Source organism: Theropithecus gelada, chromosome 15 (genome assembly GCF_003255815.1).
Source record: "Theropithecus gelada isolate Dixy chromosome 15, Tgel_1.0, whole genome shotgun sequence".
In the NCBI taxonomy this organism is placed as follows: domain Eukaryota; kingdom Metazoa; phylum Chordata; class Mammalia; order Primates; family Cercopithecidae; genus Theropithecus; species Theropithecus gelada.
Window position 1 is genome coordinate 45576170 of NC_037683.1, and position 13574 is coordinate 45589743.

Sequence of the window (13574 nt, forward strand, 5' to 3'; positions counted from 1 at the left end):
ATATGGTGAAACCCTATCTCTACTAAAAATACAAAAATTAGCCAGGCATGGTGGTGTGCAACTGTAGTCCCAGCTACTTGGGAGGCTGAGGCAGAACTGCTTGAACCCGCGAGTTGGAGGTTGCAGTGAGCTGAGATCTAACCACTGCACTCTAGCCTGGGTGACAGAGCAAGACGCCATCTCAAATAATAATAATAATAATAATAATAGCCACATTTATTGAGCACCACTCTAAATGCTTTTCATAGATTAACTCATTTAATCTTCACAACAACCCTATGCCATGTTATTTCATCCATTTTTACAAAGAAATGAAGACACAGAGAGGCTACATAATTTACCAAAGTCAACAGATAGAAAGTAGAGATTCTGGCCAGGCACGGTGGCTCAAGCCTGTAATCCCAGCACTTTGGGAGGCCGAGACGGGTGGATCACGAGGTCAGGAGATCGAGACCATCCTGGCTAACACAGTGAAACCCCGTCTCTACTAAAAATACAAAAAACTAGCCGGGCGAGGTGGCGGGCGCCTGTAGTCCCAGCTACTCCGGAGGCTGAGGCAGGAGAATGGCGGGAACCCGGGAGGCAGAGCTTGCAGTGAGCTGAGATCCGGCCACTGCACTCCAGCCCGGGCTACAGAGCAAAACTCCGTCTCAAAAAAAAAAAAAAAAAAAGAGATCGAGACCATCCTGGCTAACCCGGTGAAACTCCGTCTCTACTAAAAAATACAAAAAACTAGCCGGGCGAGGTGGCGAGCGCTTGTAGTCCCAGCTACTCGGGAGGCTGACGCAGGAGAATGGTGTGAACCCAGGAGACGGAGCTTGCAGTGAGCCAAGATCCGGCCACTGCACTCCAGCCTGGGCGACAGAGCGAGACTCCATCTCAAAAAAAAAAAAAAGAAAGAAAGTAGAGGTTCTGAAGATTATGAATTTCAAAAACATCAATGATATTCTGATTTAATTGCTCTGGGGGGTGGAACCAATATTTTTTAAAGCACCCCAAGCAATTCTAATGTGCAACTAGGGTTACAAAGAACTAAATCCATTAGCTAACTTCCCCCACCCTGAGAGAGAGTACATGGACATAGCCAAGGCAGGAGACGTTTTAGTGAGGATTAAATATAAAACAAGCAACAAGGGTCAGAAAACATGATTTCCCAAGTGTTTTCCAACAGTGAAAGTCTACCATTATCTGTTTCCACATAGTCTTTCTAGAAGTCTAGGAGGTGTAATATTCCATGTTACACCAGCTAGCAGATTCAATTCTAGTTCACTTTCGAGAAATCTGTCAGCTTATTTCTTTGGGATAGAGTTCCCAAAACAAGAATAGGGTAAAATATCCTAGCAACTTACAATACAAGTTGAGTATCCCTTACCCAAATGCTTGGGAACAGAAGTGTTTCAGATTTCAGGCTTTGGAATATGTGCATTATATACTTACTGACTGAATATCCCAAATCCGAAAATCCAAAACCTGAAATGCTCCAGTAAGCATTTTTTTTTTTTTTTTTTTTTTCAAATTATACTTTAAGTTCTAGAGTACATGTGCCTAACGTGCAGGTTTGTTACATATGTATACTTGTGCCATGTTAGTGTGCTGCACCCATCAACTCATCAGCACCCATCAACTCATCATTTACATCAGGTATAACTCCCAATGCAATCCGTGCCCCCTCCCCCCTCCCCATGATAGGCCCCGGTGTGTGATGTTCCCCTTCCCGAGTCCAAGTAAGCATTTCTTTTGAGCATCATCTCAGCACTCAAAAAGTGTCAGATTTTGGAGCATTTCAAATTTTGGATTTTCAGATTAGGGATACTCAACCTATACTAGAATACAATTATTTAAGAATAAGAAACACAGCTCTACTTTACAGAAAAGAGTAGCAAAAAGAGGGAAGAATTCAAGAGGCCAACCTAATATTTTGTAAAAGTATAACTGGATAAATGTTACTGAGCTGCACAAAGATCACTTCTGCTGACTGGAGCTAAAGCCACAAAGGGATCCTAACCCTATTCTCCTCTGTATCCTGATGTTGATGCAGTCAGGTGTGGTTCTATGGAGTCAGGAACTACTGCCACAGTCAGCATGCAGAAGCCAAAGCAACGAGTGCTACCCAGCAAAGTTCGAGAAGGTTCAACAAGTTGTTTTTCGGGAGGAAAACAAGCTGTCTTGGCTACAGCAGCAGGCTCTAGGAGGCCGGCCTCCAGCCCACTTCCTCATTTATCTCCCCTTCACAAGGAGAAGCCTGGACACACATGGGTCCCCAAAGCGGTGTTAACAGCTACCACGCACACTGCTTCTCTTTGACCCTGTAGAATCAGAGCTCCTCAGCCTTCAAGGAGTTGGAACTATTGCAATTCCATCTCTTCCCAAAGCTATTCTCTGAAGCTTGGGAATCAACTTTAAAGAATCTTCTAAGGTGGGGTATAGGAAAAACTGTATCCTTAGACTTGGTGTTCTATAGAGTGGGCAACAAGCCAACCGGGTCTACCACTTTCAACGCTGTGTGCTACTTCCTAGAAGTAAGAGTTGCTTTAGGTAGTCTCCTCGTCTAATTGTTAGAGATCCAATGGTTCAGCTACATAAAACTGCCCATTCCTCCCCACATCTCTCCCATCTCTATGCCTTTGCTCATATATCTGTACTATCAGGAATGTTCTCGCCCACATCTCTTTCTGAAATACTTCTACCCTTCTTTTAAAGACCTGCTCAAACCTCACTTCCTCTAAGATGCCCTCCCAGATCCCACCCCAACTCCTATATTAACTTCATTTACACTGTGTTATAATATGGCATTCCCCACCCTTTGCCATTTTTAGATAGCTTATACTTGTCTCCAACAAGAAATCAGGCCCTGGTGACAATAATAAAGTTTCATTAGATCTTTTCTACGCCTTTCAGCACCTCATATAGAGCAGAAATTCAGGAAATATTTGTTAAACAATTGGATTCAAGAAGCATTCAGAAGGCTTCTTACAGTAGCTCACGGCTGTAATCTCAGCACTTTGGAAGGCTGAGGTGAGAGGATCACTTGAGCCCAGGAGTTTGAGACCAGCCTGGGTAACATAGGGAAGATCCTATCTCTACAAGAAAAAATTTTTTAATTAGCTGGGTGTAGTGGTGCAGTGCCTGTGGTCCCAGCTAGTTGGGAGGCTGAGGTGGGAGGACCACTAGAGCCCAGGGGGTTGAGGCTACAGTGAGCCATGATCGCACTCCTGCACTTCAGCCTGGGTGACAGAGCAAGACTTTATCTCAAAAAAAAAAAAAAAAGGCTGGGCGCGGTGGCTCACGCCTGTAATCCCAGCACTTTGGGAGGCCAAGGCGGGCGGATCACAAGGTCAGGAGATCGAGACCACGGTGAAACCCCGTCTCTACTAAAAATACAAAAAATTAGCCGGGCGAGGTGGCGGGCGCCTGTAGTCCCAGCTACTCAGGAGGCTGAGGCAGGAGAATGGCGTGAACCCAGGAGGCGGAGCTTGCAGTGAGCCGAGATCGCGCCACTGCTCTCCAGCCTGGGCGACAGAGCGAGACTCCGTCTCAAAAAAAAAAAAAAAAAGAAGAATTACAGAGAAGCATTCAGAGAAGCTGCTCTGCTAGTCTGACCTTGGTTTGCTATGGAACACAAGATGTTCTTTCTTCCTCTTTACCTGTCTTCTTTTGTTAGTTTGCTTTGAAATATTACTCTTTAAAATAATTTTCCTATTTTCCTTCCTGTGATTTTTTTTCTGATTTTTTTAACTGAACATAATTCACATACCATAATATTCACCCTTTTAAAGTGTAGATTTTAGTATATTAACAAAGTTGTGTAATCATCACCTCTTTCTAATTCCAGAATGTTTTCATCATCCCAAAAAGAAAATGCATACTCACAGGCAGTCACTCTCCACCCCCAACCCCAAGCAACAACTAATCTACTCTCTGTCTCTGATATATAGGATTTTAACAAAGCTTACAGTAGGTGATCTCAATTGTGGTTTTATTATACCCTGAAGTCAAAATTTTATCTTCCAAAAAAAGAAAAGAAGAGATTCTTATTTTATAAGTCAAAAGGAAAATGTGATTTGACACAGCATTGTTTTTGTTTTGTTAAGCTTTTCATTGAGGAAGTATATATATAGAAGTTTGTATATTGGGCCGGACGCGTTGGCTCACGCCTCAGCACTTTGGGAGGCTGAGGCGGGCAGATCACCAGAGGTCGGGAGTTCGAGACCAGCCTGACCAACATGGAGAAACCCCGTCTCTACTAAAAACACAAAAAATTAGCCAGGCATGGTGGCACATGCCTGTAATCCCAGCTACTAAGGAGGCTGAGGCAGGAGAATCGCTTGAACCTGGAAGGCTGAGGTTGCAGTGAGCCGAGATACAGCCATTGCATTCTAGCCTGGGCAACAAGAGTGAAACACCGTCTCCAAAAAAAAGAAAAGAAAAAGAAGAAGGTTATATAAGTTGTATATCATGAGAGTACACCTCAATGAGTTTTCAAAACCTGAATACTGTAGTCCCCTTTATCAGCAGGTAATACCTTCAAACACCCCCATGGATGCCAGAAACCACGGATAGTACTGAGCCCTATATGTGCTATATGTTTCTTTCTGTGTGTGTGTATATATATATATATGTGTGTGTGTTTGATAAAGTTTAATTTATATATTATGCAGAATAAGAGATTAACAATAACATAATAAAATAGAATAATTATAACAATATACAGTTAAAAATGTTATGTGAATGTGCCTCTTTTTTTTTTTTTTTTGAGACGGAGTCTCGCTCTGTCACCCAGGCTGGAGTGCAGTGGCCGGATCTCGGCTCACTGCAAGCTCCGCCTCCCGGGTTCATGCCATTCTCCTGCCTCAGCCTCCCAAGTAGCTGGGACTACAGGCACCCGCCACCTCGCCCGGCTAGTTTTTTGTAATTTTTAGTAGAGATGGGGTTTCACTGTGTTAGCCAGGATGGTCTCGATCTCCTGACCTCGTGATCCGCCCGTCTCGGCCTCCCAAAGTGCTGGGATTACAGGCTTGAGCCACCGTGCCCGGCCTCTTTTTTTTTTTTTGAGACAGAGTCTTGCTCTGTCACCCAGGCTGGAGTGCAGTGGCGCAATCTTGGCTCATTACAAGCTCCACCTCCCAGGTTCACGCCATTTTCCTGCCTCAGCCTCCCGAGTAGCTGGGACTACAGGCGCCCACCACCACACCCGGCTAATTTTTTGTATTTTTAGTAGAAACGGGGCTTCACCACATTATTCAGGATGGTCTCGATCTCCTGACCTCGTGATCCACTAGCCTTGGCCTCCCAAAGTGCTGTGATTACAGGTGTGAGCCACCGCGCCCGGCCTGAATGTGCCTCTTTCTCTCAAAATATCTTTACTGTATTATATAAACTCACCAATTTTCAGACCGCAGTTGACCATGGACAACTAAGATTGCAGAAAGCAAAACCGCTGACAAGGGGGAACTACTGTATACAAGTGTAGCCAACTCCCAGATTAAGAAACAGAACAGAAGCCTACTCCTTAACCATTCCCAAAGAATAACTATGATTTTTGACTTCTAACAGCAGAGAATAACTTTTTTGCCTGTTTTTGTACATTTATGAATGGAAGCATATACTATGCAGAATAGAAAAGTTCTACATTGAAATTCTATGCCTTGTAATACTCACCATAATCTTCTTGTATAAAGCCATTACATTATCATCATCAAATGGTAGAAATCCACACATAAGAACATATAACAGTATACCCATACTCCAAACATCTGCCTGAGAGAAAGAGGGAAAAAGGAAAATCACTGAAACAAAAATTCAAACATATTTCAGAACGGCAGGACTCTTGATACAATCACAGAATTGTCACAAAGCTAAAAGAGAGCTCAGAGATCAACAACTTCAACCTGCTCATTCTATAGTCAGAGAACCTGAAGCTAAGGAGGCTTCTCTAAGGTCACCCAGTCAATTGGAGGCCACCCAGGAAGGCCTCCTGACTTCCAATTCAATGCACTCTCCTCCAGCTGGACTCTAACACTTCACAGAAAATAATTTCCAGTAGGCTGGGCTGTATTGGACATGATAAGAAGATGAGACAATTCTACAGTGCTACTGAAGGTTTAGGTTACACATGAGGTTTATGTAAACAGGCATGAGGATGTCTTAAAATGTATTAATAATCAGCAAGTATGACTAAGCTGTACTATAAAATTCTATGTAGAGAACTTTAATAAAGTTCAATGATTGACTTTTCAAATGTAGAGGCAGCCGGGCGTGGTGGCTCATGCCTGTAATCCCAGCACTTTGGGAGGCCAAGGTGGGCGGATCACCTGAGGTCAGGAGTTCGAGACTAGCCTGGCCAACATGGTGAAACCCCATCTCTACCAAAACTACAAAAATTAGCCAGGCATGGCGGCGCATGCCCACAGTCCCAGCTACTCGGGAGGCTGAGGCAGGAGAATCACTTGAACCCAAGAGATGGAGGTTGCAGTGAGCCGAGATCACGCCACTGTACTCCAGCCTGGGACACAGAGTGAAACTCCATCTAAAAACAAACAAACAAACAAACAGACAAACAAAAATATATATGTATTTATATGTATATATATGGAGAGAGAGACTAGAAATTAGCCTACCAGCACAAATAGTCCTACAAATCTCAAAATCCCAGGAAAGAGCTTAACCTTTATATGTGATATCCATGTGTCCCATGAGTCCTAAGCAGTAACTACTTATTCAAGCAGTATTTGGCCTTAGTAATGATGCCACCATTAGCCGAGGAGAAGTCACAGCTCTTACTCTCATTTGAGCCTTAGGAAAATGTTTTTTTTTTGGAGAGAGGGTCTCACTCTGTTGCCTAGGCTGGAGTGCAGTGGCACAATCTCAGCTCACTACAACATTTGCCTCCCAGGCTTAGGAAAGTTTAAGAGGAAAAAAAGAAAAAAGAGGAAAGAAGGAAAGGAAGGAAGAAAACAAAGAAGGAAAAGAAACAAAGAGAAAACAGAGTTAAAATAAGTTGAGCAGCATCACGTATCTGGGTAGTACTTATACTAGATAAGCCAAATCTAACCCCTAGTCCTGTTTACCAAATCATATCAGATTATTAGGACTCTACTACGATGTCTCAAGTGAACAATCTGCTTTGAAGCAAACACCTGATTACTCTTCCAAGTTGCAGGAGGTCAGAAATTGACCATTTATGCCTCAGAGATGTCAAATATTTAATCTATAAATTGAGACATGATGGCATGACACTCATTCATGGTATTAAATTCAAAGCAGATCGGGTGCAGTGGCTGACGCCTATAATCCCAGCACTTTGAGAGGCCGAAACGGGCCTCCTCCCACCTGAGGTCAGGAGTTCAAGGCCAGCCTGGTCAACATGGTAAAACCTTGTCTCTACTAAAAATACAAAATTTGGTCGGGTGTGGTAGTGGGCACCTGTAATACCGGCTACACGGGAGGTTGAGGCAGGAGAATCGCTTGAACCCGGGAGGTGGAGGTTGAAGTGAGCTGAGATTACACCATGGCACTCCAGCCTGGGCGACAGAGCGAGACTCTGTCTCAAAAAAAAATCAAACCAAAGAGGTTGCACGGGAAACAGTGAGCTACATGGCCTCATCAAATACCACAAGAGGGGCCAGGTACGGTGGCTCATGCCTGTAATCCCGACACTTTGGGAGGTGAGGTAGGTGGATCACTTGAGGTAGGAGTTCAAGACCAGCCGGGCCAACATGGCGAAACCCTGTCTCTACTAAAAAGACAAAAAAAATTAGCCGGGTGTGGTAGTGCATGTCTGTAATTCCAGCTACTCAGGAGGCTGAGGCAGGAGAATCACTGAACCCAAAAGGCGGAGGTTGCAGTGAGCCAAGATCACGCCACTGCACTCCAGCCTGGGCAACAGAGTGAGAGTCTGTCTCCAAAAAAAAAAAAGGGTCGGGCATGGTGGCTCACGCCTATAATCCCAGCACTTTGCAGTGAGCCGAGATCGCACCATTGCACTCCAGACTGGGGGATAAGGGCGAGACTTTGTCTCAAATAAATAAATAAATAAATAAGGCTGGGCACGGTGGCTCATGCCCGTAATTCCAACACTTTGGGAAGCCGAGGCGGGTGGATCACTTCAGGTCGGGCATTTGAGACCAGCCTGACCAACATGGAAAAACCCCCATCTCTAATAAAAATACAAAATTTGCCAGGAGGGGTGGTACATGCCTGTTAATTCCAGCAACTCGGGAGGCTCAGGCAAGAGAATCGCTTGAACCCGGGAGGCGGAGGTTGCAGTGAGCCAAGATCACACCATTGCACTCCAGCCTGGGCAACAAGAGCGAAACTCTGTCTCAAAAAACAAACAAACAAACAAACAAACAAAAAGTCAACAGAAAGATTATGTCTAGGGTTAAACTTAAAGAGGAATAAAATTATAATAACATCCTCATAGTGCTACCAACACTTATTAGAGAAAAGAAAGCAGAAAAAGTATTTTTCAGTTAACTCAAAGCACTTTTACTTCACTGTTTTGAATTGAATACGAGAATAAATTAACTAAAATCATAACTAAAGCAAATGCAAGTAAATCCAAAAACTACCAGTTGACATGAAAAATAACTGGCTCCCAGCACTTTGGGAAGCCAAGGCAGGAGGATCACTTGAGCCCAGGAGTTCAAGACCAGCCCCAGAAACACAGAAAGACCCTATCTCTGCAAAGAAATAAAAAACATTAGCCAGGTGTGGTAGTGCACACCTGTGGTCCTAGCTACTTGGGAGGCTGAGGTGGGAGGACTGCTTGAGTCTAGGAGGTAATGGCTACCATGAGCCATAGTCATGCCACTGCACTCCAGCCTGGGAGACAGCGTGAGACTCTGTCTCAAAAAAAAGAGATAATAAAATAATCGGGAGGAAGAGAGAACTGAAACCATTTCCCATGAAAAATTACTGAAGAAATTAGAGATATTTACAATGGAACATGTCCTTAAAGCACAATCAGGACCGTGAACATCAGAATCAACTATTTTATTAGTATTTTAAATGAAGATTCTTAAAGCCCCATCTTAGAAAATGAAACCAAAATCTCTGAGGGAGTTACTACCCTGAGCTCTGCATCATTTAGTAAGTACCTCAAATGACTCCTCAGTCCACTATCCTTTAGACACTCTGAGAAGGACAGGAAGTTGAACAAACATGGACAAGAAAACAATTTAAAATTACATAGGAAAAACCCAGATACACTCAAATCCGCAGATTTTCATCACCTCTAAGAATCTTGTGAGATCAGGCATACAATTATCACTCCTTCTGGGAAACTAAATGGAGTAGTGGAAACAGTACCTCACTCCATTCAAATCTCACTCCAGCCTGGTCAACAAGAGCAAAACTCCGTCTCAAAAAAAAAAGTCTGTAGAGCTTAAGTGAAAATTATTAAATGTATCTAGCAGGTGAAACTCTTTTTTTTTTTTTTTTTTTTTTTTTTTGAGACAGAGTCTTGCTCTGTCACCCAGGCTGGAATGCAATCATACAATCTCTGCTCACTGCAACCTCTGCCTCCCAGGTTCAAGCGATTCTTCTGCCTCAGCCCCCGAGCAGCTGGGATTACAGGTGCACATCACCATGCCTGGCTTATTTTTGTATTTTTAAGAGAGACAGGGATTCACCATGTTGACCAGGCTGGTCTCGAACTCCTGACCTCATGATCCACCCACCTCAGTCTCCCAAAGTGCTGGGATTACAGGCATGAGCCACCACGCCCAGCCCACATGAAACTCTTGTACACTGTTGGTGGAAATATAAGATGGTGCACTCACTATGGAAAACAGTATGGAGATTCCATAAAATATTAAAAATAGAATTACAATATGATCCAGCAACTCCACTTCTGAATATATACCCAAAGAATTGAAAGCAGGATCTCAAAGAGATATTTGTACACTCATATTCCTATCAACATTATTCACAAGAGCCAAAAGGTAGAAGCAATCTAAGTATCTACCAGTGGATGAATGAATAAACAAAATGTGGTATATACATATAATGGAATATTACTCAGCCTTACAAAGAAAGGAATTGTGACACATGCTACATGAATGAACCTGAGGACATTATGCTAAGTAAAATAAGCCAGTGACAAAGAGACAAATATTGTATGATTCCATTTATATGAGGTTCCTAGATTAGTCAAATTCATAGAGTCAGAAAGCAGAAGGGTAGGGGAATAGGGTAGGCAGAAATGAAGAATTGTTTAACAGGTATAGAGTTTCAGTTTTGCAAAATTAAAAGAGCTCTGGAGATTGGTTGCACAACAATGTGATTATATTTCAGTACTACTAAACTACATATTTTAAAAACAGTTAAGATGGTAAATTTTATGTTATGTGTATTTTACCACAATTAAAAATAAAAAGTATCCAGCATGATTCCAGGACCATGATAAACATTCAGAAAACATTTGGTCCCTTTCCTATAATGCACTAAGAAGCCACAACATCATTTCTGTGGTATTTCTGCCAAAAATACATAATCTGAATCTAATCATAAGGAAACATCAAATAAATTCAAATTAATGTACATTCTACTATAAATAACTGGCCTCCTCAAAAATGTTGAGATCAAGAAAAATAAAGCCTAAGGAAGTCTTCCAGATTAAAAGGGACTAAAGAGACACAATAACTAAATGCAATAACTAAATGTATCCTGCACCAAATACTAGACTGGGGGGACAATAAAACTATAAAGGACATTATTGGCACAATTAATACCATTTGAATATGAATTATGAATTAAATAAATGGTATCAATGTTAAATTTTGACACTAAAGTGTGGTTATAAAAGGAAAAGTCTTTACTTTCAGGAAAAATAAATAAAGAAATATTGAGTGATAAAGAGATATGATGTTTCTAGCTAACTCAAATGATTCAAAACAAATGCATATATAAAAACATAGAGAATGATAAAGCAAATAAGGAAAAATGTAAAAGACTGTGAATTTGAGTAAAAGATATACCATTCTATTTTTGCACTATCCTGTAAGTTAGAGATTATATCAAAATAAAAAGTCACCAAAAACAGTTCCCATCTTCTCGTGTTAGGAAGTAACTTGGTATTCCCAAAGTTCCTTACACTAGTTCCAAAAGATGCTCTCTATCAAAAGTGGATCCCATAGGCAAATAAAATCAGGACCAGCTGCTATCTGTGATGTTCCTTTCCTGAAGGATCACACTGCACAAGAGTACATTAAATATTTGGAGGCCGAGCACAATTGTTCATGCCTATAATTGGGAGGCCGAGGTGGGTAAATCATTTGAGGTCAGGAGTTTGAGACCAGCCTGACCAACATGGTGAAACCCGTCTCTACTAAAAATACAAAAATTAGCCGAACGTGGTGGCAGGTGCCTGTAATCCCAGCTACTTAGGAGGTTGAGGCAGGAGAATCGTTTGAACCTAGGAGGCGGAGGTTGCCATGAGCCAAGATCGCGCCACTGCACTCCAGCCTGGGTGACAGAGTGAGACTCCATCTCGAAAAAACAAAACAAAACAAAACAAAACAAAAAAAGATTTGGACATGTCCTAAAATAAGAAACCCGTTTAACCGAGCAGTTCCTGAGCTTTTCACAACTACAGTGTTTTTTTAAATCTTATGACACTAACATCAGCAAAACTAGTACTCCAGAGAATGGGAGGAGCTGCTAATTTGATAATTTGAGATACAGCAAATATAAATCAGGCAAAGCCCAGTCCTTCTCAGCCTGGACTCCTACACAGGGCTGCTGGCCTTGGAGAATCAGCTATGAATAGACAAAGCACAGGTTTTCTCTGTGCTAACCAGCATCTCTGAAAACTGAGCCTGGAACCTTGGTCTTTTGTTCTATCCAGCTAGACTAACCAGTCCAAACTATGGCACTATTTAATTCAAAAGCAACCACAACAAGGACACCAGAAATATCCCTGCTTCATAAGTATATTATGTGTTACTATATTTATTGCAAGTTATTAATTTCATTTATAAGTATATATATCTCACTCACCAAATAGACTGAACTCTTTGATTAACAAGATTATTTCTTACTTCATCATTATACCCCCAATGCACAGTGCCTGACTCACTACAGGTCACCAATATAAATGCCTGTTGATTATATAATGAATTAATCAATGAATAATTACCTCTGATCCAAGATATGATTTGCCTTGTATTAATTCAGGTGCTGCATAAGCCAGACTCCCACAGCATGTCTGCAGATGGTAATCCTTGTTACCCTGTCAATAAGATAAAAATGAAACACTTATTAATTACAGCCCTTAAGAGAATTAAACCTTGATAAACATCCTTTTCTTTTTTGAGACTGAGTCTCACTCTGTCACCCAGGCTGGAGTGCAATGGTGCAATCTCAGCTCACTGCAACTTCTGCCTCCTGGGTTCAAGTGATTCTCCTGCCTCAGCCTCCAGAGTAGCTGGGATTACAGGCACGCAGTTTGCCACCATGCCCAACTAATTTTTGTATTTTTGGTATAGATGGGGTTTCGCCATGTTGGCCAGGCTACTCTCAAACTCCAGACCTCAGATGATCCACCCACCTCGGCCTCCCAAAGTGCTGGGATTACAGGCATGAGCCACCGTGCCTGGCCGATAAAAATTATCGGCCATTTTTATTGTATGCCAATTTTTATGGCACACAACATATAACATAAAATTTACCATCTTAACCTTTTTAAAATGCATAGTTTAGTAGTACTGAAATATAATCACATTGTTGTGCAACCGATCTCCAGAGCTCTTTTAATTTTGCAAAACTGAAACTCTATACCTGTGCATTTTATGAGCACAAGCAAAGAGAAGCTAGATGAAAAACTACCCCACATTATAAAGGATTTCTGTAGCCAACGCAATACTCTGTATACATGTGTGCATGCACGTGTGGTCTCTGCTTCTCTGGATTCCCAACACCACTACAACCTGGCATGAACAAATCCTTTTCCCTTAGCTCAGTCAAATCAGGTTCATACTTCCCTAAATATCCACATACATAAATAAGCCTAGCATATATCCAAGCATCCAAGTCTTTCCATCCCCAAGTATCCCGGGGGGGGAAATTTATTTACTGGACCTTATCTCCAGTATCAAATCTTTACAAACACAGAAGAGCTCTATTTTTTTAGAGGGAAAAAAGCAATATGTTACATAGAACAGTGCCTTCAAAGTCTGTTTTCTAGATGCAGTTATAAGACAAATCACTCCCTTAGCTTCCAGATCTGTTAAAATGAGTAATCTGCTCATCCTCCTCTGCCCTCCCACAGAATATCAAGACATAATGAAAACAAAGCTACAGTCCAACAGCTGCATAGAGTTCTTACAGCTGGCAAAGGATTTGTGAATTGTGAGATGTCATTTACAACTGAAACAACATGCCCAGGAGCGCGCTCCTCGGAAGAAGGCTCAGGCAATCCTCTCCCAGGCAACCCCGCTTTCCTTAGATGTGTCTATGTGGATAATCTGTGGCAGCCATAAATGAAGGCACACAGGGTCTGTCACAAGCCTTCTCCACTGCCTCCCATGGAGAACGACTTAAACCAGTTTATCTGTTCAAAGTATGTTTTATCT

The 13574-nt window shown here is 42.0% G+C and overlaps 1 protein-coding gene across 10 annotated transcripts in view; it reads right to left on the bottom strand.

The window, feature by feature from the left end:
• Positions 1-13574, bottom strand: part of MELK (maternal embryonic leucine zipper kinase) — a 110011-nt gene that overhangs the window by 68662 nt on the left and 27775 nt on the right. For 9 of the 10 annotated variants that reach the window (XM_025360512.1, XM_025360514.1, XM_025360508.1 and 6 more), the window contains 2 exons: positions 12140-12232; positions 5659-5757 (listed from right to left, as the gene is read on the bottom strand). In XM_025360512.1, the coding sequence (XP_025216297.1) occupies positions 5659-5757; positions 12140-12232 (192 nt within the window). The remainder of the gene's footprint in view (positions 1-5658; positions 5758-12139; positions 12233-13574) is intronic. The other variant, XM_025360516.1, reaches the window with a different exon arrangement.